This window comes from Tachysurus vachellii, chromosome 4, assembly GCF_030014155.1.
Source record: "Tachysurus vachellii isolate PV-2020 chromosome 4, HZAU_Pvac_v1, whole genome shotgun sequence".
NCBI classification, from domain to species: domain Eukaryota; kingdom Metazoa; phylum Chordata; class Actinopteri; order Siluriformes; family Bagridae; genus Tachysurus; species Tachysurus vachellii.
In genome coordinates, this window is record NC_083463.1 from 19,067,890 (window position 1) to 19,093,363 (window position 25,474).

The window sequence follows — 25,474 nt, forward strand, 5'->3', positions numbered from 1 at the left end:
TCTAGATTTGACTGACTGTCTTTCTAAGGGCTAGGTGTGGACACTGCATTAAATCTCTATGTTAATTATTAAGGTCCTTATTAGGATAATATGACAAATGTGTGTGTGTGTGTTTGCTAGGGACTTCCCTCTCTGCGGTCTGAAAGGTAAACATGACATTATTGCCTAATTGAACTGCCAGATATTGCTGACCAATCAGCATGCGGGACGGTTGCCACGGCAAACAAATAGGGAAGGAGGGAGCAGTAAACGAGTGCAGGGAAGGATACGGAGGCAGAACAATGAAGCCTGGGCAGCAAGCCAAAAAAACAAGCAGAAACGGATGCCATATTGCTGTAGCTTATCGCTGGTGTGAGGAGATACTTACCAGGCCAGAGTGATGTGTGCATTCTGATATTTAAGAGTGCTTTCCTTTTTGACTTTCCTCCAAGCGCATGCTAATACAGCTAATAAAGAGTAACTTCTCAAGCAAAAAGCGGGAAATAAAAAAAAAGCCAGCGCAAGCAGTTCAAGAGAATCGGTTACTGTTTTACTAAGTTTTGCTCCGTAAGCTTTGGAAAGCTGCCATTTAGTTTTATAACAGGGTTATGTAGCAGGTGTAGGGACCTGGTTTCAGGGTTACAATTTGAACTGTGTAAAACACACACACACACACACACACACACACACACACACTCACATACACACACTCACTCACACACACACACTCACACACACACTGGCTGTTTGCTGTGTGTGTAGCCAGTTATGCGAGACCCTCAAGAGCAGCTGGCTGGGTAGTGTTACCTGAAACATAAGTCCTCTCATGTTGTATCATTTACACCCATCTGCATTAATGGAGTGTGTGTATGACAGACTAGGTTCTGTGTGTGTGTGTGTGTGTGTGTGTGTGTGTGTGTGTGTGTGTGTTCACCAATGAATGGAATCTTAAGCATTGCCCTGTCCACTTGTTTCCCTTCAGTAGCAGATAAAGAGCTTCTTATAGTCCTTACATTGTGTTAAAACACACACACACACACACACACACACACACCATTTATTAGCTCTGTGTGTGTGTGTGTGTGTGTGTGTGTGTGTGAGAGAGGGTGTGTGTGTGCTTGTGTGTGAGAGAGGGTGTGTGTGAGTGTGAGTGTATGTGTGTGCGTGTGTGTGAGAGAGGGTGTGTGTGTGTGCTTGTGTGTGTGTGAGAGGGTGTGTGTGAGTGTGCGTGTGTGTGTGTGTGTGTGAGATGGTGTGTGTGAGTGTGTGTGTGTCTGAGGATGTGTGTGTGGTGTTGGATGTCTATGTATGTATGATGTAGAAGAAGTAAACAGAATAAACATCTATGGCTTAAGATGTTATATGACGTATATTTTTCTTTCTCGATCTGTTCTTTTAACCATAACAACATAAATTTAACACTACTGTACCGTTCGTTCGATATATTCTCAGATTGGGAGCGAACGCAAAAATTTGAGCTTCCTTTGTTGCTTGCACAGACCACAGAATCTTAGCACGCACTTTCAGTGTTGCACAAGCCGTTTATCATTTATATCGTTGTGAAGGGAGCAAAGTGCTGACATTCAACAAGAGAGGAAAAAAAAGAAAAGAAAAGAAAAGAAAATGTGAATCATCTCTCCGAGCACAACTACACAGTGTCCCCACATCCCTCTGAACATCCAGCTGTGTGGAAGTAAAAGGTGGCTCCAGGTGTGCTTGCTGTGATCCTCGGTGCTTATGGTCAGTGTTATAAGCGTCATATACAAGCGAAGAGAATTTCATCTGCCTATGACTACAGTAAGCCTCGCTTATGTAATAGCATTACTCATAAAGTAAACATAAGCCTGCCAGGCTTCTCCTTTCTTTTCTTTTCTATTGCACACTTCTCTAAAGAGTTGTTCAAGTTTACTTCTGGTGAACTAACTCTCAGGTACCAGACACACACACATACACACACACACACACACACACACACACACAAAATCACTCTCTCTTAGGTGAATCTTCAGCAGACATGTTTGCTAGCATTCTGCTGCCTTTCTGCTCTCCATCCTGTCAGTTACGTTCAGAGAAGCAAAACATTTTTATGGAGTTGATAAAAAAAAAAAACATTTCAGTTCTTCATTACCGAATGTTTACATTCATGTTAGTCATCTTGTAATTTAATCAGGTTGCTTGGTGGACTAGAAATGATAACTGGCGAGTAATAATCATTTGTTGGTGGCACTGTACTGAAAACACACACACACACACACGCACACAAACAAAATAAACACTCTTCTTTGTTATACACGATTACTTGACACTCATGAGCACACATCCAATCCTCTTGTGTTTTTGTGTGTGTATGCGATGTTCTTCCATTAATTCATGTTTATCTCTCTTGGTCATTTTTCAAGACTCCAAGGTAGACATTTTTAAAATCCAGTTTCAAAACATATTTATCCTCCCAGTCATTTCAGCCTTTTTACTTTTTATTTTATTGATTTTTTTTTTAAATTGCTTATTCCAAATATAATGACTTTCCAATTTTTTTTATTGTGCATTTATTTATTTAGTTATTTATTTATTGTCTTTTCTTATGTCTTTATATATATATATATATATATATATATATATATATATAAAAATATTGAGGCACAAGATATTGCTTTAGAATTTCTGCGTTATTAATTCCATAAATAAACCCAAAAACATGTCAGAAGTCAGCGAATAACACGTTAATGACCTGCCGTGACTCTTTTATAGGCATGTGGAATTGATTTCTTGTTGTTTCCGTGTCCTAGTAAACTTAGTACAGCGCTTTCTGCTTTAATATTAACCTTAAGTGCACTGTAGATGGTAACTCTCTCAGACCTTTCAATCTTCTTCCTGTCAGAAGACAAACCGTTTCACTGTGATTCCCCAACCAGCGTGGATCAAATACATCTGTGGTTTCTTGAAAACCTTTGATTAAAACACCCCAGATGCCTGTGGTGGAATCTACCCAAGTCGAATCTCATCCAAATCTTCACTCGGTATTAAGGGCAGTACCAAAAAAAATCTGATCGCATCACATCGCAACACTCGATGCATCAGGAATACAATTTATTTTACAGGTTTTCTGACAAACTGCCTTCAAAAGAGTGAACAAACTGTGCCAATGTTTGTGGGTTGACAAAATGAAATAAATTGACAGCTCAATTAAGGGAGGATAGAATAGATATTTGACCGTTTTACTATTTAGTACAACATTTGGATTTGGATTTGTTTATTGCGATACCCTTGATCTCATAGAAACCTGTGACATAATTGATCGCCACGGTGATGTTATATCTTCATACAGCAAGCGGAGCAACAGGTAGCAGGACAATTCGGTGTCTAGTTTCATCACAGGAGCAAGTGTGTGTCTGTCTGAGAGCTGAGAAAGCTCACTGCTCTAAAGACAAAGCAGGAATTTAATCTCAGCACAGGGACGACAGGTCTGATAGGGTTAAACGACCAAAGTTTTCCATCTGGCTCCTGTTTGATGAACAAATAAATTGGAATTGTCAGAAGTTTAGGGACAGCGTTTGTCCTCTCGGTTATTGCAGTGCGGCTGATTACGTTTGGCAGATGCAAAATTTTTGCTTTTTTTTTTTTTCTTTTTTTCCTCCCAAGCACCATGGCCGCGATTCAGTCTAGGAACAGATGGTTGTAAGTAGATTGCTTTAACGTTTTGGGCGACTCTTTCCTTCTTTTGTGTGGCATGAGTCATGCAAATGGGAGATTATTTTAATGCAGCGTGCATGTTATTACTGCAAAGGCAATAATCCCTAAAGAAAGGAACAGAGAGCAAGGCTCAACTGATGAAAGCACCTTCTCAGCTTAATTTGTCTTGCAACTGTCGAGAAACGCAGGTGTGGTGCTGGTTTATTTTTTTTGTTTGTTTTGTATTTTTTTTTTTGAAAGAAAGAAAATGTATTTCAACTTTTCACCAGCGCAGTATTGCTATCTCAGGGGAGCGCCACCTGTCTGCCACGATGAAGGCTGCATTAATTTCCTCAAACGCAAACGCGTTTCCTTCGGATCTGGACGGTTCACACGCTCGCGTCGTACACGTGACCGCACGACACGTCGCGTTAGAGATCAGGCGTGAGAACCAGAACAGCACCAGTTGCTCCTCAGCTGCGGCCTTGTCCGATTTCACCGGGAAAGAAATGACTCGTGTGACATAATTACTTTATTTTGTCTTCCATGCGTAATGAGCTCTAGGAAAGAGCTGAAGCAAGCAGGATCCTTTTACTTCCACAGATACACACAGTCATATTAGATTCTTGTCGGCGCACGTCGTACGTTGACCTCCGGACCCAAGACATAAAAATCGCACGTTTTGTATGCGAGAATAAAAAAAGAAAAACGTGCAAGCTGAGAAATTGGTAGATATTTAGGTATTGTCAGGAATTTTGGTGCTTAGCTGTTTTGAAACTCGAAATGCACCCCTGAAAAGTCCCTCTTTTCACCGTTCTCAACAAAACCACGCCTTGTGAACACAAGTTGCAACGCTGTCTAAAAGTAGAGCTTTTGAATTGACAGATAATCTCACACACTAAAAGAGAGACACACTCTCAATAATACCTACCCATCTCTTTAGTTTTCTGTCTTTTTTCTCTTTTCTTTTCGTTTTTTTTGCTGCTGAAATCTAAGCACAACTTTACTAAATAGTACAAAATGTGTTCTGAGTGTCAAAAAAAAAAAGACTAATCTTTAATTGGCTGCTTCACAAAGATTATTCTTTTTTTTTTCTCTCCCTAGACCTGAAGGAAGAGTGTGCTATTCTTACACTCCGAATACTGAATCATTCAACAGTTCTTTCTTTTAGAGTGATGCAGACAGACACAAAGACAGAGAGACAGATTGAGGAGTCGAAAGAGACGAAATCTCTCATTTATACCACATCATTACTAACAAGCTCGACACGTCTATTATTCTTGGAGCCCAGAGCTTGATTCCTGGAGAACTAGTGTGTGTGTGTGTGTGTGTGTGTGTGTGTGTGTGTGTGTGTGTGTGTGTGTGTATGTGAACGACAAGGCCTTATTACTCTTATGCTGTACAACAGAGTACTAATTTATGCAACTTTCTCACCTTCACTTAACTGCTAACCTTCAGCATTAGAGAACGTTGTTGAAGGTGCTCAGCGTTTTTCAAACCGAGTCCAAACAGCAACCACATCCTGGCCACGTTTTTTTTTTTTTTTTTATGGATATGTAACCCTGGGTTACTTGTTCGTTCCTATGGCAACGCCCATCAGCAATGTGTTCCAATCAGCTATGGATCCAAATAGTGAGTGCAGTGGCCTGTGTGCTTGTGTGTGGGGGCTCTTTAGAAACTGCAGTATTGAATTGCAGGTGCACTGCTCAGTAGGGCCCCTCCTCCCACAAACCCAGCACCCTCATTCCCTGCGTTATCTTAATTAGAACCCGCTGACACACACACACACACACACACACACACACACACACACATACACATACACTGAGCAGCTGAAATGCAATTTTCTCAATTTGCATAATGAGGATTCACTGAGCCTGGGAAAAGCTGCAAGAGAGAGAGAGAGAGAGAGAGAGAGAGAGAGAGGGTTTTGGTTGCAGTTGTTTTGATGATGCATATTTTCCTGTTTCTCCCTCATCTGTTTTCGTGTGTGTGTGTGTGTGCGCGCACATGCTAACAGGTCACACGCTCCGAAAAGACCTGTCTTTACACCAGAACGACACCCTCGCAAAGTGTGACATACACTCAGAGTTCACAGCTGTTCAAAATCAGACTATTAAACCTGAGCATCGCTTTAATAACGTGAAGCTCGACTGCTCCAAAGTTCTTTACTTAATTATAAGAAAATCTGTTTGCGTTTAACATAACACAACAGTACCTGTGAAACCTCCCTCCCTGTTTTTTTTTTTTTCTTCTTCTGTGTGTTTGTGTAAAACGTGTAAAACCTTCAGTCACGTCGCATAGATGATGTTTATGTTGCCACACACACAGGGAGATTTATTACACCTATATTACAGTGTTGGATTTGGCACATAGCCACACACACACGCACATATATATATGTACATGTACAGGTCCATACATGCCATTTAACTCTTGTGCAGACCATACACAAATAAAAACACACACTTACGCACACACACACACACACACACACAAGTTAATACATGCATTTTACTGCTTGTGCAGACCAGACACAAATAAACACACACCCACACACACACAGTTTCATACATGTACTTAATTATTGTGCAGACCACACACAAACACACACACACACACACATATGCACATTAACGCTTACATAGATCACACAGCACACACACAGCCTAATATCTCAGTATCACAGAGGAATCTGATAGCACTAAGAGCTTCATGTCCCCGTCGTGTCCCTGCAGGCAGAGACTCTGAATATAGAATAATTCCACTGGCCTCCATGGCTTTCAGACCATAATTGCAACTTAATCTCTGGCCCTGTGCAATTTGCATGGTAATAATATCCAATATTCAAAATGTAATAATGCTCTTGTGGTCGAGGCCTTGCATTTGCATCCGAACTCGAGCAGCTGCTGTTCCACTGCACTTCTCTTTGATGCAGATGTTTCTCTCTCTCTCTCTCTCTCTCTCTCTCTCTCGCTCTCTCTCTCTCTCTCTCTCTCTCTGTGTGTGTGTGTGTGGATGTGTGGATCGCTTGTCAAGCGACTTCACTGTATTTTTATTTTATTACATAGTACCACAGTTCCACAGTGCTGCTGTTAGTATGCTTTATAGAGTTCTGGCTTACCGAGTTTTCTCTGTAGAGGTGAACTGGGCGTGGCCTGGGGGTACGAATGGGGCAAAGATTGTGATTGGCACAAATACGGCAGCATGTTATTTCCAGCAAGGTTATTCCTCTCGTTGTATTAAATATAAGACTGCTCCTTTAGCGGAATCATTCATTCTTTACTCATCCTTTTTTTTTTTTTTTTTTAAATCTGTATGTACAATTTCCTTTGAAAGAAGTCATTGTGTGCAGCTTGTGATAAAATGCCATAGAATTAATAATCACTGAAATCTAATGATAACTAAGTAGACAAGTGTAGCTAATTTCACCATTATAATTCATTGTGACTAGGTAGTAAATAAATAAATAAGACAAAAACGTTGATTGTGATTAAAATGTGATTTCATCGAGCAGTTCTGATTAAGACAATCAGCATGGGTGTAGTGATAAACCTTTCAGGATGATCTCTATCTGTCTCCAGTGTATTTGTGTGTGTGTGTGTGTGTGTGTGTGTGTGTCTGTTTAACTCTAGAGCTGGTCCTTTGTTCTCTTGTGTGTGATTTTCTGTCTCATGTATTTCCTAAACTTAGCAAAATCTCCTGTACGACTAGTTCAGACGACGTTTAGTCTCTCTAGTAGTGTAAAGCTACAAACTAGTGCGCATTTGTGTGTGTGTGTGTGTGTGTGTGTGTGTGTGTGAGTGTTTGTCGTAAGAGTGGCTGTTGTTGCACCGAGCAGTTACTGTAAACGCCTTGGCCTTACTGACACGTGCGGTGGTTAACAGGAGGTGTGAGGAAAAGGTTACATTTCTAAGTATAGAAGCATGTAAAACTGCGAAAGAGTCTCATAAGTTGCAAGCAGTGACCACATTCGACAATGAACACCGTCAGACTGTTAATAACAACACATTGGAGATGTTTACTTCAGTTTTTTGTCGAGTTCCACTCATTCTTGGATATCACTTAGGTTGATATTTATATACAGTATATATTAATCAGTCAGTGAATCATTACACAAGCGTGTTGTGTTTCTCTGTCAAACATGAAGACTTTTCAGTGAGGGGATTTGAAATGGGCAATTCCACCACATCATGGTTCAGTCATTACGAGCGGTGCAGCTTTAGACCCGGACCGGGTTTGTATTTTTTCCCCTGAACTCCCACTGCACTCTGTTCCAGTTCTTTCCACAACCTTTAATTCGGAGTGTTTACTGGATGTCTGCATTGTTTGTTTCCTTTTGCACTTTGGCACAAATCGTTACTTTACATAGACACAGAAGTATCTCTGCGTTCGTATTTATTTGCACGTTCACCGAGCGCTTTAATACTGTAGGGACACCTAGACGTCTCGTGAACGCAGTTATCAGATCGGCACAATGCATAAAGTCGTGGAGATACAAGTCGAGTGCTTCGGCTAACATTAAACATCAGAAGGAAGAAAAAGATGCAGTCTGGCATGACAGGGTTGTTGGTGTTGGCTGGTGGGCTGGTTTGAGTTTTTCAGAAACAGTTTACAGAATTCTGCGGTTGAAACTCGTCACTGATGAAAGAGGTCAGACGAGAATTGGGCAGACTGACTTGAGCTGGCAGGAAGGTTGTGGTGACCCAAATAATTACTCTGTACATCCATGGTGAGCTGAAAAGCATCTTATATCTCTGTTCACTCTGGAGGTTTTTTCTTTTCTTTTTTTTTCTTTTTTTTTTCTTTCTTTGTTTCACACCATTCTTTGTAAACTCTAGAGACCGTTGTGTGTGAACCTCCCAGGAGATTTTCTGAAAGTTTTTGAAATACTTAAACCAGCCCATCTGGTACCGACAACCGTACCACCATCCCATGTCCCTGAGATCAGTTTTTCCTTTATTTTGATGTTTGTGTGTTTCGCTGACTGGTTATCGTTTTTCTACTGATTCATGCATCGTTTGAGTTTATTTTCCAGTAGATAATGTCTTAATCCTAGTTATTTAAATGACCTCATGACATTCTTTGAGTAAGAGTTTTCCTTATTCTGTCCATCTATAATAGACAAACACAAACAGACGTCTACGGAATGGACAGAAAGAATAGGATAGAGATTCTTTAAAAACTTTTGCCACTAATTCTTGTACAGTGCATTTGCAATGAGCAGAAGTGGACTGTGTGTGTGTGTGTGAGGGAGAGGGAGGCAGAGAGAGAGAAAGAGAGATTGATACTGGGCAGACTGGAGGCTCTAATTACTTGTTGCCACAAGCATCTGTTAATCTTTTACACTTCAATCTTTCTTTAGTTGGCCAAATAAGAGAGAAATACAAGTTGCATGAGATATTTCGAAGCCTCTATGCAGTGTGTGTGTGTGTGTGTGTTTGGCACAGAGTGCTGTGTGAATCATTAGATGCTGGATTGCTCGGGCTCCCAAACCTAGTCTGCCAACCCTCCCGCCGCTAGTGTTTTCCCAACCCGTCGTCACTCACGGCGCGATGTTGAGGAGATCCCTCAGTGCGGGGCCGTGCCTCAAGCTCCTCCCGTCACTCGTACCATAGTTCGAGACGTCGGGATACACACCGGTGTCATCATTTTATTTGTGATTGAAATGTCTAGAGCTGTCAATGGACATTACACTGAATTGTCCCTGTTCTTGTCCTCTCTTTCCTTCTGTCTCCCTTTCTCTTTCATTTTGCATCATCCTGTCTGTCTGCGTCTTGTCCATCCCAATGTCTCTGTCTTTCTCTGTGTCTTTCTGTGTCTCTGTCGCTGTCTCTTCTCTACAGAACAGATACAGTGTAGGAGATCGTGCTAGGCTGTACAGCGGTTTGCCCGTGAGGCCCAACCCTGACGGGAAAAGACTGCCCTCTTCAGGGGTGAGACCCTCCATCTCTTCCCCCCTCTCTCTCTCTGTCTCTGTTATGTGCCCCGTGTAGATGGTGCTGCCTTTCTTGGGTGGTTTTGTGGTTATAAAGCTGCAAGGCAGAAGGGTCATGTGATTGACTGACAGCCACCACCAGGCGCGTCCCCATGGGGTCACACTTCACACCCACGACAGGTTCCCTAACTCCCCATCTACCACCCACTCCAAACACACACACACACACACACACACAAACACACACACACACACATTTCTAGCTTGAATCAGAAATAGAGGATCTCCTGAATATAAATAGCATCTGAATAGACAGTAGTGGACATAGTAAGTTAATGATAATTCAGTTACACCAGTGAGTCCACATGTTCCAACCTTGTGTGCTTCTTCTATACTGTATCTCACAGCACACTAGGTCACGTGACCGTTTGTGACCAGTCCCCGAATTTACATCCAGTTTCAGCTTCAGCTTCACTAACTGTAACATTTCCAAAGTGGATGCTCTGTTAGATAAAAAAATCTTTCGCTCTTCTCACAGAAGTTGAATTCCTGGTGCCATTTTGGCACAAGTTTAACAGTGACCGTGCCTCCATTTTATATGTGAGCAACAATGCATGAGGCCGAACACACATCTTGGCACACACACACTTTGTTTATAGAGCAGCCAGTATAAACAGAAATCCTGTTTTTCTCTACCTGAGCTAGAACTCCTGAGCATTTCCCTTCCCCCCCCCTCTCTCTCTCTCGCTCTCTCGCTCTCTTTCTCTCTCTCTCATTTTTTTATGCATGCACACACACTTAGCTTTGTTAAATATTTCCATTCACATACTCTAACCTTCAGGACTCTTGGTTCCTTTCACCCTCTACAGCACATACTGTAATAATGATCCGTCATCACTCAGAAAAGTTGTAAAGTTAACTTTTCTCTTCTCCTTCCTCTAAACAGAAAGCTTTGTTTAAAAAAAACAGCTAATTGGGGGAAAAAAAACAGACGAATAAAATGTGAAGCCGGCAAGATCTTTTTTTGCGTTATGAATTTATCAGCATGCCGTACATATAGAAGGACAGACAATGGGAATAAAGAATTCCTTTTTTTCCAAAAGACTTTTTCAGGACTATCGGAGCTTTCTGAATTATCTTTTCACTTCGCAGTTGGCGCCGAGTCCTGCCAATGCTACTTTGTGGGTGGCTTTTTTTTTTTTTTTTTTTGTAATTATAAAAGAGATTGTATTGATGTTTCAGGCGCCTTCTTAAATCATTTATCAGCAGGAGAGTGCTAACAGAGCACTTCCTCCGAGCCCACCGCTCCGCACCACGGCTATCGGTCATACGCTATCTCAAGCCAATATTGTAAATGCAATCTGCAGCACGATACGACACAAATCATTCCAATGAGCTGTGTGTGTGTGTGTGTGTGTGTGTGTGTGTGTTTGAGAGAGAGAAAGTGACAGAAGGGGAAGGTATCAAAGGTGTTAGAACTGTGTGTTTCAATAAAGTGGATTATTTTTGTCTATTAAGTTGAAGTTCATTTTGTCTTAGATCTCTCTCTCTCTCTCTCTCTCTCTCTCTCTCTCTCTCTCACATCATTTCATCTCAGCCTTGGAGGAACAATCTAAATAAAGTTTCCGGCACGCACATTTGCATATGAATGCATATGAAATTATCTCCCTTTTATCAAACATCTCCTCTTCCTTCTTTTAAGAAGTCTAACCAAAGCGGCACATGGTTCAGCACAGAGCAACCACTTAAGCAGCTTTTAAAGGAAATGTGTCTCTTTTTTTGTTTTGTTTTTTCCACTCTATGTCAGGTGTTGTGGTGGAGTAGAGGGGAGCTGAGGGGAGGAGCATGAGCTTTAAGGCCTTTGTTCCGTATCTGTACATCACTCCACACGGGCTTCGGTTAAATATGGGTTCAGCTGAACATCCGCTCCTTTGCCAAAATAACCTTCTCCTGCACGTCCCACCCGCTCATCTGTTCACCTTCATCACACACACACACACACACACGCACACACACGTATAGAGATAGAGATACACAGCCTCTTGCAGAAGCATGCACACATAGTGAGTTTATTCCATTATTTTATTTCTCAGAACTGTGCTTTTCTCTGTCTTTTTCTTTTCCCCCATTTATTTATTTATTTATTTATTTATTTATTTCCATAAAGGGCACAACCTAATGCTTCATGCTATCTCTATAGCAACTACAGTGGCCTTATCCTGAGGCAGAAAGTTCAGCGAGCAAACCGACGGCTGACAATTGCGAGCCAAAATCACAGAAATATTAGTTTTCTAGAATATAAGCTCACATTTTTATAGTCTCATATATATCGCTGGACTGTAACGTGAAATTTCACTGGTCTGGATGTGATTGGACCTCTTAAAGCGGCGATAATAATCAGATATCAGCTTTCAGGCTTGCTTTATTAAATATACATTCGAATAAACAGAATGATTTGTTTTTTTGTTTTGTTTTGTTTTTGTTTTTTTTTAACCACAATAGATTTTAACCACAATAGATTTTAACCACAATAGATAGAAAGCGACGTGGAAAATATCTGGAACGTTCCCACAATGCACTGAGATAGCTTAGTATCCAACAGATGACTATTATAAGCTTCCCATAATGCGTATTGATATTTGTAGGGAATATTCAGTAGGGCACCATTTGAGGCCAAGCCAAACTGTATTAAGAATTAAAATTTGAATCTACTGCCATATGATTATGTGAGAATCTATAAAGGGAAATAAAACCCTCTGTAGTTGTTAGCGCTAACCTGGCCTCGCGTCCCATGACGATTTTTAAGGTTTATGATACAATCAAAATGAATTATTGATAGGTGCATTTGTTTTGCACCCCCACACTCGCTGAGAATTTAGTCACGCCTGTCTGTACTGAGACACAGTGAGAGTGGAGTCGTGCAAAGGTTTTCGCATCCACTGACCAATCACAGCAAAGCTTAGGCTCACCGATGACATACTGTACATATGGTCCATTCAGTGAGCTACTGATCCCCAGGAGGAAATCTTTAGCTTCACCAGACATCATCTAAGACTAATGCTCTCTTTAATACCCAGCCATGTCATTTAATTCCACATCAGTCCAGTGTCTTGATATTCTAGCCCAAGCTACCACTGTGGGTTTGTAGGCACTTGTTTCTGGGTTTCAAATCATTTTCCATACTGGAGTTATCCCATTGTTTAATGGATCGTCAGAAACGATGATGGTTGGGCTTTTGCTCCACCATATTTGTGACGTCTTTCTGCCAGTGGTCTACCTGCATATGGTGCGCATTTACAGTATGTATATCAGCCATTTAAAAAATATTCATCCCTATAAAGTCTTCATTGAGGGAATGGTGGCTTAGTAGTTGATATCTAGCTACACCATTTCCCCTTGCATCCTTGGTGTGTGTGTTTGTGTGTGTGTGTGTTTGCGATTGTTCCATGCGATTTATTATCACCGTGTCCAGGGTGTTGGCCGCCTCGTGCCCCGAGACCCCTGAGACAGACTCCGGGTTCCATGTGACCCTGTGTAGGATAAACGGTACAGAAAATAGATGGTAGGATGTCTTCATTCACAACTGCATACATTTTAACTTTTGTGAAATTGGTGGAAATTCTGATTACCTCTTTTGAGGAAAGAAACTTTTTGCTTTTTGACAGATATTTCAGAAAAAAAAAAGATCCCGAATCTAGCCTTTTCAGACGTTACACAGTCGTAGATGTTTTTATTGCAAAAATGGAAACTAGCCAGCGTTAATTGAGGCGCAGTGTGGATGGAATCACCGAACATCAATAGTGAATGATGGTTGATGACAGGGTTGCCAGGGTTAGTGTTTTTAAATCAACTTGGTTTAAAATACTCCATAGCTGCCAAGATCTTGTTTTATAGCAAGTAATGTCTAATGTGGGTTAAACATATTTCTGCAAACTAAGACATACAGTACAGTCAGCGTAGACAGGATGTCTATTATATACCATTTATATTGTAAGAATTATTGCAGAGATTGGAAGATTATGGGATGGAATGGGATTATAGAATGGATAATGTCTGTACATGAGAAATGTGAGTGCCAGCAGTGACCTTGTTTTCCGTGAGGAAAAGAAGAAGAAAAATGAGTCTCGTTTTTCCAGTGCCTTAAATTTTTTAGGCTAATTTCAGGGTTTTTTTTTATTTTTTTTATGTGTTTTTTTTTTTTTAAATGTAGTCAGACTGGAAATTATGCTAAATCTGGCAACCCTGGTTATTTATTTGAATGACTTTGTCTCTTCTGCCAGCGATGAGAAACACACTTGCTATGTTGAACACAGCTGAATAAAATGTGTGTGTACCTGTGCCGAAAACAAGCCGTCAGACCGCACGGATGATTGTATGCTGACGATTCTTGACTGTCTGTTAGTCTAAAAATTCACTGGATAGTAGCCTGTAGTACGAGTCAAGTGTGATTGCCTCTTGAATTTGTCAGTATTAGTGTCCTCTTGCACCACCAAATCTGAGGTCACGAGCCACTGCTGGTTTCTGCTGTCACCTCTGTGTTGATGCTGCACTTATATTAGGACATATTCTGCACACACACACACACACAAACTCACAGGCTTGGCAACGACAGACAACCTGCTTTTATGTTGCCTGCATTATAAGGTTTTTGAGCTTCGGGCCAGTTTTTTTTAGACCAGGGAGATCTGAACCTGTCTTGCAGACACAATAACTCGCACTTCTGGAAATAAGATTGATGTGAGTTACGGTTTGTTGCCCTACAGAACTCAGTATCCTCAAGTTTCAATAGCGTTTAAAACCTTTATTGGCTTTTACACGCCACAACTAGAATCCATATGTCCGTGCATGAACAATGAAATGTAAGTGACAGATTAAGACGGTAATGGAGGATTTTGTTAAGTCTCACTGGTTGAAGATTAAGCCAGGCTTCAAGGTTTTGTCTCGGACAAAAGCCCACAAACTTACAGTTTAAGTTTAAGCAAAAAAACTTAACACAGGTGTTTCTGTCTTTGGTCTGAGAGTTGGCAATATTCCTTATCTAAAGCTAGCAGGGTCTGTTGTTTTGTGGCTACTGTATGTGTGTGCGTGTGTGTGTGTGTGTGTGTGTGTGTGTGTGTGTCTTTAGGGAGGCCAGCACCTTTTTTTTTTAGTTTCCGTGTTGCCCTGATACCATCAAACCAAACATCTGCTATTCGTACCTTTATTTTCTGCTCCTACTGCCCCTCTTCTTCTTCTTCTTCTTCTTCTTCTTCTTCTTCTTTCATGACATGCTCCTCATATTCAAGTAAAAATCCCTCCCCCACCTCTCCTCTCCTCTCCTCTCCTCTCCTCTTCTCTCCTCTCGGTCTGATTTGGAAAGCTTGCATAGTCAATTGCGTTAGAGTTTGAGAGATGGAGTGAGTCGGAGTTGCCATATTTTTGTGTAATATTAATATTTCATAAGCGCCATTCTAGGCTGCACATCTAAGAGAGAAGGAGCCTATTAGATTCTGCAGTGCTAGGACATTATTCAGCCTGCACGGAGGATACGGCAGCTCGAGTGACTGTCATTACAGCTACTGCTCTTTATTTTTATCCTGATTGAGGTAGAAAAAAAAAGAGGAAATGATGAATACAGTACTGGCAGCCTTACTGTTGTTTGATGTGTGGAGTTGAAGTTTGCCCCTTGAGTGTGTGTGTGTGTGTGTGTGTGTGTGTCACCAGATTGGCACGTGCAAGACAGGAGGCTTGTTGTGAATTAAGGAGGTTGCCAGGTGTAATACAAAGAAAGGCAAATTGATATTTGAAGCCAGTTTAATGCAGGACATTGCCTTGAAACAGAAATGATAGAAATGTAAAAAAAAAAAAAAAACAAAACAAAAAAAAAACCAAACACCCAAATAAATAAATAAATAAATAAACCACAGCAGATGAGTTCGGATAAGTGGACAGTGAAAAAACGGAAAACCAGATTCATTCGCTCGGCATCATTTCTCAACCAAATGAAACAGAGGTATGCATTACCAATCATGCGCGTTTGTGGAAAGACAAACACACACTCCAGTAAACACACAAACACACCCACACACACAGATATATAACAAACACACAAGTGCACACACTAATGCATGATGCGCAAATGTATTAATGTAGTCTCTCAGCTTTGTCTGAAATGGAGGGGGCCATCATTATCATCTCTCTCTCTCTCTCTCTCTCTCTCTCTCTCTCTCTCTCTCTCTCTGTGTCTCTCTGTGTGTCTCTCAGAAAAAAACTGTCATCTATCTATTAGTGTACCGTAAATATTACATGAGCATTGGATCTCAATGGCTTTGGCATGATACCTAATGTTTGTGTGTGTGTCTTTGTGTGTTCAGAGAGAGAGAGAGAGAGAGAGAGAGAGAGACAGAAGGAAAAAGAGAGCATTATTTTATTCCAGCGCAGCTTGTTTACTGCTTCTGCTCCTGACCTACTTCCATCCTTCCCTAGTCAGCGTAGCACACACTCCGATCTGCCCCTGTCTCAAACGGCTGTCCCCACAGTACAATTACCACGTAAAAGAGAACCCGAATGGAGATGTTTGTACTAAATAACACATGTGTAATTAAGACCTAATGAGCTCTTGTCACTGCGGAATGTGCAATTAGACTGGTAATAGAAAATCTCGCCACAGCATGCAGCGACAGCACGAGCGAGAGAGAGCGAGAGAGAGAGAGAGAAGAAAAGCAAGTGGAATACTAAAGCAAGAAGAAAAGAGGAGAAAGGATCAAAAAAAATGATATGTGAGAGGTTGCAATAGAAATATCGAAAACTACATTAGAAACGTCTGCTATTGATGTCTTCCATTCCGTTCTCCAGAAAAAAAGCCAGCAGGAGCCTAAAAGCCTGGGTCACACTTTTTTTTTTTTTTTGTTTAGCATTCCTTTGGTTTTTATAAACACATAGTGCGCCACATCCGTTGAAACATTTGAAATGAAACGCTTCGCATGCCTGCTAGAATGGAAGCTAATATAAACCCATTATGGCCAATGAGCTCAGCCGCAGTAAGTGAACTCCTACTGCGATACATTTACTCCTACAGAGCTATATTTGAATACATTCACCTCCGTCGGAGTTAATCAAAGCAGGACGAGCCTGAATTCTCTTCGCTCCGGCCGGTGTGAGGAATCTCAGCTATTCCAGCAACAGTGTAGAGTTTAATATCATTAAACATTCTCACCAGTCTGTACATCAGAAAGATGTTTATGCAACATTACACATTATTCATGCAGGTTACCAGGCGAAAGGACCGCTAAGGATTTTACCGGCATGCAAAAGTCATCTACGCAAAATACAAAACGTAACGGACGATCATAAGTAGTCGTGCACGGTGCTCATGCAGGGGAGCCATTACGTTAAACATGTGCAAGGAATGAAATGGATGAAAAGTTCACACACACACAAACACACATGTGCACACACACACACATGTACATAGGGAAAAAAATAGAAAAGAAATGCACTTTCCATCAACTCCTCAAAGGGATTGATGCTCTTGATGCTCTAAGCTTCTCGTCACATACATATGAAAGAGAACCATTCTGTCTGAAGTGCCTCTTTCTCTCTCTCTCTCTCTCTCTCTCTCTCTCTCTCTCTCTCTCTCCTGACTTGGGTACATATGCTATATGAAATGGTTTGACATTTGTTGTCCTTATGATCTAATGTATGCAGCTTTAATCGAATGATAGCAGCTGAAAAAGCTTCTACACACACACACACACACAAACACAAACACACACACACACACACAGTATAAAGAATTTTTGTAAATGACTTTTTCTTACACCTTCACTAAAAACTCTTCGTGCCAAGATTTATTTTTTCTAAAGTACATTTCCTACATTTACAATAAGGCCATCATTTTTGAAGGGAAAAAAAAAAATCCTCATTGCTTTGACCAACCAATCAAATCAAGCCAAATGCAAATACGTACTGGTTCAATTATGTAAATGCTGCAAGCCATTTAGATAAAATAATAGCGATGGTGCGTATGAACATTAGTTCCTAACATATTTAGGAATACAGTTTGCTCTGTGTTTATGCCATGTTAGGACAACACCTTGGTGCGACTGTGTGTAACTGGATGCAGGATGTCGTGCAGGAAACTGTAAATATTATTGCACTTCATATCTGCCAGTCATTATTAACATCCCGACTATTTACGATTAGCTTAAGGGGAGCCGAGCATCCAATCCAACCTCTCTCTCTCTCGCCGGCAAGTTCACAACATGTTTTGGTGATTATTTATTATTGAGTAGAGTTGTGTCGCTCTCGCTACGTCTCCTACGTTCCGGCGTCGGCGTCGAAACGATGCCCTGCGGTAGCTCTCATGTCAGCACTTTCATGTAATCACTTGTTCCTGAAATTAGATTTCGGGATTCTCGCTCCTTGAAATCTCTTCTCACTTTATAAACCTAGTTAACTTGCGCCTTTGTTTTGTCCCCTCTCACTCAGCGCTCGAGCAGAATTGGGGAAACAGAGCAATGAATGAGACGCATGAGTGTCATATCCAAACACTGAGGACTAATTAAGACCAGCAGACGATACCGAATGGTTCTCCAGCGGTTCACTTGATTGCTTGTGCATACGCACATGCACACATACGTGCTACACACACACACACACACACACACACACTCTCTCTCTCTGACTGTGGAAGAGAGTGTACTGTGTGTAGGTGTCTGTGGGTGTCTCTGTTCGGATACATTTGCATGTTAATTAGGGAGGCAGTTCAGCTGTTCTGGCTCATTTGTTCAGGCTTTAATCCATAAAGAAACAATGATCCTTCTCCCCAGCAGCGTGTGTGTGTGTGTGTGTGTGTGTGTGTGTGTGTGTGTGTGTGTGTGTGTGTGTGTGTGTGTGTGTGAAAAGAAATGACAGTTTTGACATTGCTGAGGCATATGGCTGAGAAAAAGATTTCATTTGAAAGAAAGATTTCGTTTCTTATTGGGGTTATGTACAGTAGGTGTGAATACTCCATAAAGATTGTGTATGATAAAGGTGTGTGTGTGTGTGTGTGTGTGTGTGTGTGTGTGTGTTGACTATTGAACCTGAAATCACCTGTGGTATAACCAAGCTATCATTGTTACATTTAAATTTTACCAAAGTGCAACAAGCACATGCACACACATACACACACACACACACACACACACACACACATACACACACGCAGACGGATATTGGATGGCTGCCTCTCTCTATCAGTTGTTGGATTGGCACATCATTAGGCATAGTGCAAACGCACAGTGAGGTGTAAAATCCTTACTGAGAGAGAGAGAGAGAGAGAGAGAGAGAGAGAGAGAGAGAGAGAGAGAGAGAGAGTTGGAGCGGGGGGTTGCTCTAATTTCCATCACTAAATTTAAACCAGCAAAAGCAGATACACACTCTTATATACAGCATTTTATATAGCTCTTTTGTTTGTGTGTGTGTGTAGGGGGGTGGGATAGCCTCCATGTTTGTCGCTGTTGCACTCAGTGTCACAGTGTGGAGTGTGTTTCTGAGCTGCCTCATGAAACCCAACTGTCACAGTCACTGAGACTTAACACACTCACACTCTCTCTCTCTCTCTCACACACACACACACACACACACACACACACACACACACACACACTGGCCATGGTGCTGCAGTGTGTCAGACAGAGAAGTACTGCATGAGTAAAAGACTCTACCCTGGCAGCTGGAGTCTCATCTTATGCCCACACATGTAGACAGACACACTCACTCTCTCTCTCTCTCTCTCTCTCTCTCTCTCTCTCTCTCACACACACACACACACACACACACACATACATTTAATAGTTTTCTCATATTTTTCTCGTTATACTTATGTTCTAAATCAAGTTTCTATAGTTTCCTATGCTTATATATGTATATGTATATATATATATATATATATGTATATATATATATATATATGTGTGTGTGTGTGTGTATACATCAAGCAACACCAAGCATTTATGAAAGAATTACCGTAGTAACTCTGAAAATATGAGAGAGCTTCAACTACGCTGTAAGTGTCAGAAATAAACTCATATCAAAAATATTTTTGAACAAAACCACAATTAGTGAAATTCATATGAACAAACTGTTCCTGAACTTAGTTCACATTTCTATATTTTTTAACTTCGCTTGAGACGAAAAAGATCTTCTGCGCTCAACTGGAATTCGACCCAATCTCAGTGGTACTAAGCGGATACATCAAACCATCTGCTCCTAGAAAATAATATAATATTTTATTTTTTGCTGCCAGATTATTATTTTTTTTTTCTTTTTTCTTTCTGAATTGGATCAGTGACAAGACTCCTTCGATTAAAGAGTGGCACGAGGTTATGTTTGAATTGATTCCACTAAAACGCCTTACTGAGAAAATCTTAATTCATTTAAAAACAGATCAATTCTGTAAAGTTTGGACTCCATATCTGGACTATTTACGAGCACGTCTTGGTGCTGTTTTATTAAAAGGAGGATTGTAATAATAACCTCTGCATAATTAAGATCTTTGCTACTGTTAATGTTATTTATCATTCAGCGTACCTGTCTGCAGCCTTTGTGGGTTTCTGAGCTATGTGTGTTTTTTTATTATCACTGTTGGTTTTCCTTGTAAAACTTGGAGTATACTGAAATGCTCAATGAATATAATTATTAAAAAAAAAGGTTAAATGAGCTTTGAGAAACCTTTAAGCAGTCATTCATGATGTCTTGTTTGTCTGTGGTATAAATACGAAGTAACACAGAGGCCCAGGTCACTTATTCCCTTTGAAATGACCAAAAGATCGATTGACTGATTGATCGATCGATCGATCGATTGATTGATTGGTATAATGCTTTTAAAATGGACATTGTCAAAAAGCAGCTTTACAGAAATGTATTAATTTGACATACATTTTACATTTAGAAATGTATCGCTGATGAGGAAGAAACTTCCTCATAAGGGGAACCAGACTTAAAAGAAAACCCATCTGCATCTGGTTCACACCGGGGAACGTAAATATAATTCATTACCCATCTATAACTGAGAAAGTGAGAAATAACCAAAAAAGTGCAATTATATCACCAGGAAATTTGATACTAGTAACATGACGTCTATCTAGCGAGTCGTTTTTGTGTTGAAATGCATCCACAGCAATCCCATGTATCTTGGGTCTTTCCGTATAAAGCCGTCAGCATCAGTGAGAAGCTTCCAAGTGATAAAAGGAGAGTGTGTTTGGTGTTGGTGTTGTAAGGATTTTGGTTAGAATTAGACAAAGACAAAGATTGTTTTTTATGGTTCTACAGAAAAGAACCTAATCCTCATTGTTGTGTACAGGCTGCTGAGGGATCTGTGATGATGTGGAGCTGTTTTGACACTGAATGCTCTCTGTATCTTGTTAGGATCCATGGCATCATGAAGCAACAGGAGATTTGAAAGGAAAATCTGGCCATGAGACATGACTGGATGTTAGACCAGTGCAATGATCCAACACATGCATCCCAATTCGCACAATAGTAGTTGAGTGCTAAGAGAATCAAGCCGTCCACATGGCCGTCCCAGTCTCTCGAGCTGAACCCGAGCTGTGAGCTGATGAGGAGAATCCACAAGGGAGGATCTGATGAGATTCTGTATTGAGGAGCAATCGCTAATCTCATCAGGCAGCAGAGAGGATTCAGTGTTATGATGTTGGCAGAGGGACTTTATACAGAGTAATAAATGCAATGGAATAAATGTACTTCATTTAATGGTTTCATTTTGCTCTGATTTTTACGAGACTAAAGCTATTCAACTACAAAAAAACTTTTTCTCGTTACCATTTTGCTCGTATTGACCAAAGGTATCAACAATTCCCGAGGTGACTGAAAGCCTAATCCCCAAACGGTGAAGGGGCTTGCTTCTGGAGAACACACACTCACACTCACACACACACATACACATACACAGTGTGTGGGTAGACAGACAGAGTCAGAGGTGGCTGTGGGAGCGGGTGGTAGTGCCAAAGGCTGTTCTACCCTTTTAGCTGCACTATTTGTGTGTGTGTTTGTGTGACACATGACATATGTGTGTGTGTGTGTGTGTGTGAGAGAGAGAGAGAGAGAGAGAGAGAGAGAGAGCATATGACAGTAAGATCTGCTAGTATAATTATCACTTCCGTGTTCTTGACACCCTCTGTGACATGTGTGTCCTTGCCATGTACACATACACACACAGACATTCACGCACACGCATATTGTGCATCCACATCCCTAACTGGCCTAATTACCCCTTAGCTAATGAACTGTAATTAATGAACTGAGAAAGACTCTCTCTGTTGGGTTCTCTCTCTCTTTCTCTCTCTCTCGCTCTCTCTCTCTCTCTCTCTCTCTCTCTTTCATTCTGTGTGTGTTTTATGTTTGTGATTTGTTGTTTGTGACTCATGGCTTTTCCTGTCTTATGTGCCAGTATATTTTTTTCTATTAGGTGTAATTTTGGGACAAACAGGAACTCACTCTCTCTCTCTCTCTCTCTCTCTCTCTCTCTCTCTCTCTCTCTCTCTCTCTCTCTCTCTCCAGTTTGATGGTGAAAACATGTACATGAATGAAAATAACCAAGAGTTCCTTTCCCCAAGTCAGGTAAGAGTCACTTCCTGTCTTGATCATTGCCTCATATTGTATAGTATGACATTGTGCATTGTACAGGTGGGCACATGTGTGGTGATGAATAATTCTCTACCCGATTGTCTAAAAAAAATTGATGAATCCATTATGTCAATGACAAGGACACACAAACACACACACACACACACAGAGCTGTGAGGAACATGTCGTAGGCCATATGGTAGTGTTTGTGTTTGGGGATTTGCTGATTGGTTTATGTGCCTTCTCCCTATTAAGCAAACAGAAGCAGATAAACAGACAGAGCACTCCCTCACTTCTCTTATCCCATCTCATCACTCCATCCTAATATGTGTCACTCTGCTCAACCTTTCCTTAGAAGCAGCACTTTCCCAAAGTCAAAGAATTATTACCAAATCGAGTTCTATGTTAGTTGCCATACACACACAGTACAAATACTGCTGCTACATTCAGTCATACACACAAGAGTGTATTTCTTACACTGTTGTTCTCTTTAGAGCACTGCAGTATGGGTAGATTTCCAAACCTGTGTATTTGCTGCTCTCTGTATGAGTGTGAGTTTATATGTAGTTTCAAAAAGAGTGTCAGTTATTGGACAGCTGAAGGGTAAGTAATAACCTGTTTTTATTCTCTCTCTCTCTCTCTCTCTCTCTCTCTCTCTCTCTCTCTCTCTCTCTCTCTCTCTCTCTCTTTCTCTGTCTCTCTCTTTCTCTGTCTCTCTCTCTCTCTCTCTCTCTCTCTTTCTCTGTCTCTCTCTCTCTCTCTCTCTCTCTCTCTCTCTCTCTCTCTCTCTCACACACACACACACACACACACGCACTCACTCAGTCATACAGTGATAATAAGATTGTGTGAGAATCAGGCCAGGGTTAGGACTCTACTGTATTTATGTCAGATCATCGTGTGTGTAACTGGGGCACAGGAAGAAGAGGTGTTGTACCGGCTAAAATAATAAGAATAAGAAGAATGACAGGTAAAGAAGTGTTAAAAAATAATAATAAACCTTAAAATTGAGTAGTACTTGAGATTTCTTGAGCAGTACAACAGTAAAAATGAACAGTAACCTATGACATTTGTGGTTGATGTGCAGTCACGTGAGGTGGACGTTTGGTGCCGTGACGACTAACTACAGTACCTAAGCAAACTGCAAGCATGGCACAAAGGAAAATATCTGATTGTTTTTCAAGAGCCTGATCGAAAATAACTGATGATCTAGCACATGATGTGATAGCACACACCCACTGTAAAATGCTTTCCCACGTCCTGTTTGTCTGCCCTCATACTAGTAGGTTGTACGTCACTTGAATGTGTCCACGAGGAGGCAGTGTCTGAGATTCATAGCAAAATAAATGGAGAAGACAAAGCGAGTCAGGAAAAAATATAGTATATATTTTAACAGATACCGATTCAATATCCATCCATCCATCCATCCATCCCCTGTACTGATTATATCCTACACAGGGAACCTGGAGTCTGTCCCAGGGAGCTCAAGACACAAGGCAGGTGGCATCCTGGCACCCCATAACACGGCACATTCTCACACACACACACACACACACACACACACACACACACACACACACACAAATACACACAAATACACACAAACACACACTCATACACTATGGACAGTTGAAAGATGCCAGTCAGCTTACAACAAGTGACTGGGGAGGAAACTGGAGTACCCAAAGAAAACCCCTGAAGCAGGAGGAGAACATGCAAACTCCACACATACACACTCTCACACACAATCACACACACTCACACACTATCTCACACTCTCACATGCTCTCACATACTCTCACACACTCACACATTCACTCACACACACACATAAACACACAAACACACACACAAACAAACACACACACAGGGAGGAGGCTGAAATCAGTCCTGGGGCTGTGAGCTCCCATGACTCCCTTAGTGAATCATCAAGGGGTTAAAACTCGATCAGTAGTGAACAATTCACTTTCATTCAATTTATTGTAAGACAATATTTAATAAGCCCCGCCCACTGCATCATCTCTGTAGCATCATCTCTCAGTTTTCTTTCATGTTAACTATCTCTAAATGAAATGCTATTTTTAATATTTATAGATACATATACTAAATATTGCGCTATAATAAATATATGAAGTATAATTCTGTGTAAACATGCATCCGGTGGCTTTCTCTCTCTCTCTCCCTCTCTCTCTCTCTGTCTCTCTCCCTCTCTCTCTCTTTCTGTCTCACTCTCTCTCTCTTTCTGTCTCTCTCATTTGCCCTCTCTCTGTGCCTCTGCCCCCCGTCTCACTGTATATCACCACTTTCCTTATGTTTTGTGCTCATCATAGTGCTACGTCAAAGCAGGTTTGCTGATTAAATAACGTTACTATAAAACACTTTATCAAGCCTCCAATAGAAAGACGATAATGTTTCCAGGAACACAACCTGATACAGCTCCCCAACTAAACCAGCTTTTTTTATTCTTTTATATAATGTAATATACAATGTAAACAAGTGTTGAAATGAGGACTAAAAATTATCAGCATGTAGAACACTGTAGGCACTGGAGATGCTGCTGCTAATAATAATAATAATAATAATAATAATAATAATAATAATAATAATAATAATAATAATGATGCTAATAATAATAATAAAAGTAGTAGTAGTGTAAATATTATGATTATTATGATTAATAACTATAATATAATATATAATTGTTATTAATAATAATGCAATAATAATAACTATTTTTGTTATTAATAATAATAATAACAATAATAATAATTATTGTTATTATTATTATTATTATTATTATTATTATTATTATTATTATTATTATTATTAAACTGGTTGAATATTTCATCAAAAGTAAAGAACTTCAGAAATGAATACTCTCTCCACTATATTGCAGCATTTCATTTAAACGTAACACTGTCTCTGTGACTTCTGCTGTCTTTATGTCACTCATGAGGGTTAGAGAGAAAGACTAGAAAGAGAGTTAGAGGGAGAAAGAGAAATGGAGGTAGAGAAAGATTCTAATCTCTCTTTCTGTCTCCTTTTCCTCTCCCTCACTCCCTTTGTTTCTATCTGTTTACTCAGGGTCTTTTATATTTGACATCTGTCTTCCTCTCTCCTCCACTTGACCAGGCTCAGACTTTTTTTGTTTTTTGTTTTTTTTACCTCTCTAATGTTCCTACACACACACACACACACACACACACACACACACACACACACACACACACTTCCTCTTTGTGATGTACTTGACAGCACAAAGTAAACAATCAAACATGT

General features: G+C 40.5%; 1 protein-coding gene across 7 annotated transcripts in view; it reads left to right on the forward strand.

Moving 5' to 3' along the window:
• Positions 1 to 25,474, forward strand: part of tox2 (TOX high mobility group box family member 2) — a 102,777-nt gene that overhangs the window by 31,568 nt on the left and 45,735 nt on the right. For 4 of the 7 annotated variants that reach the window (XM_060868213.1, XM_060868214.1, XM_060868218.1 and 1 more), the window contains exons 2-3: positions 9,495 to 9,584; positions 22,130 to 22,189. In XM_060868213.1, coding sequence (XP_060724196.1) covers positions 9,495 to 9,584; positions 22,130 to 22,189 — 150 coding nt within the window. The remainder of the gene's footprint in view (positions 1 to 9,494; positions 9,585 to 22,129; positions 22,190 to 25,474) is intronic. The other 3 variants (XM_060868215.1, XM_060868216.1, XM_060868217.1) reach the window with 2 other exon arrangements.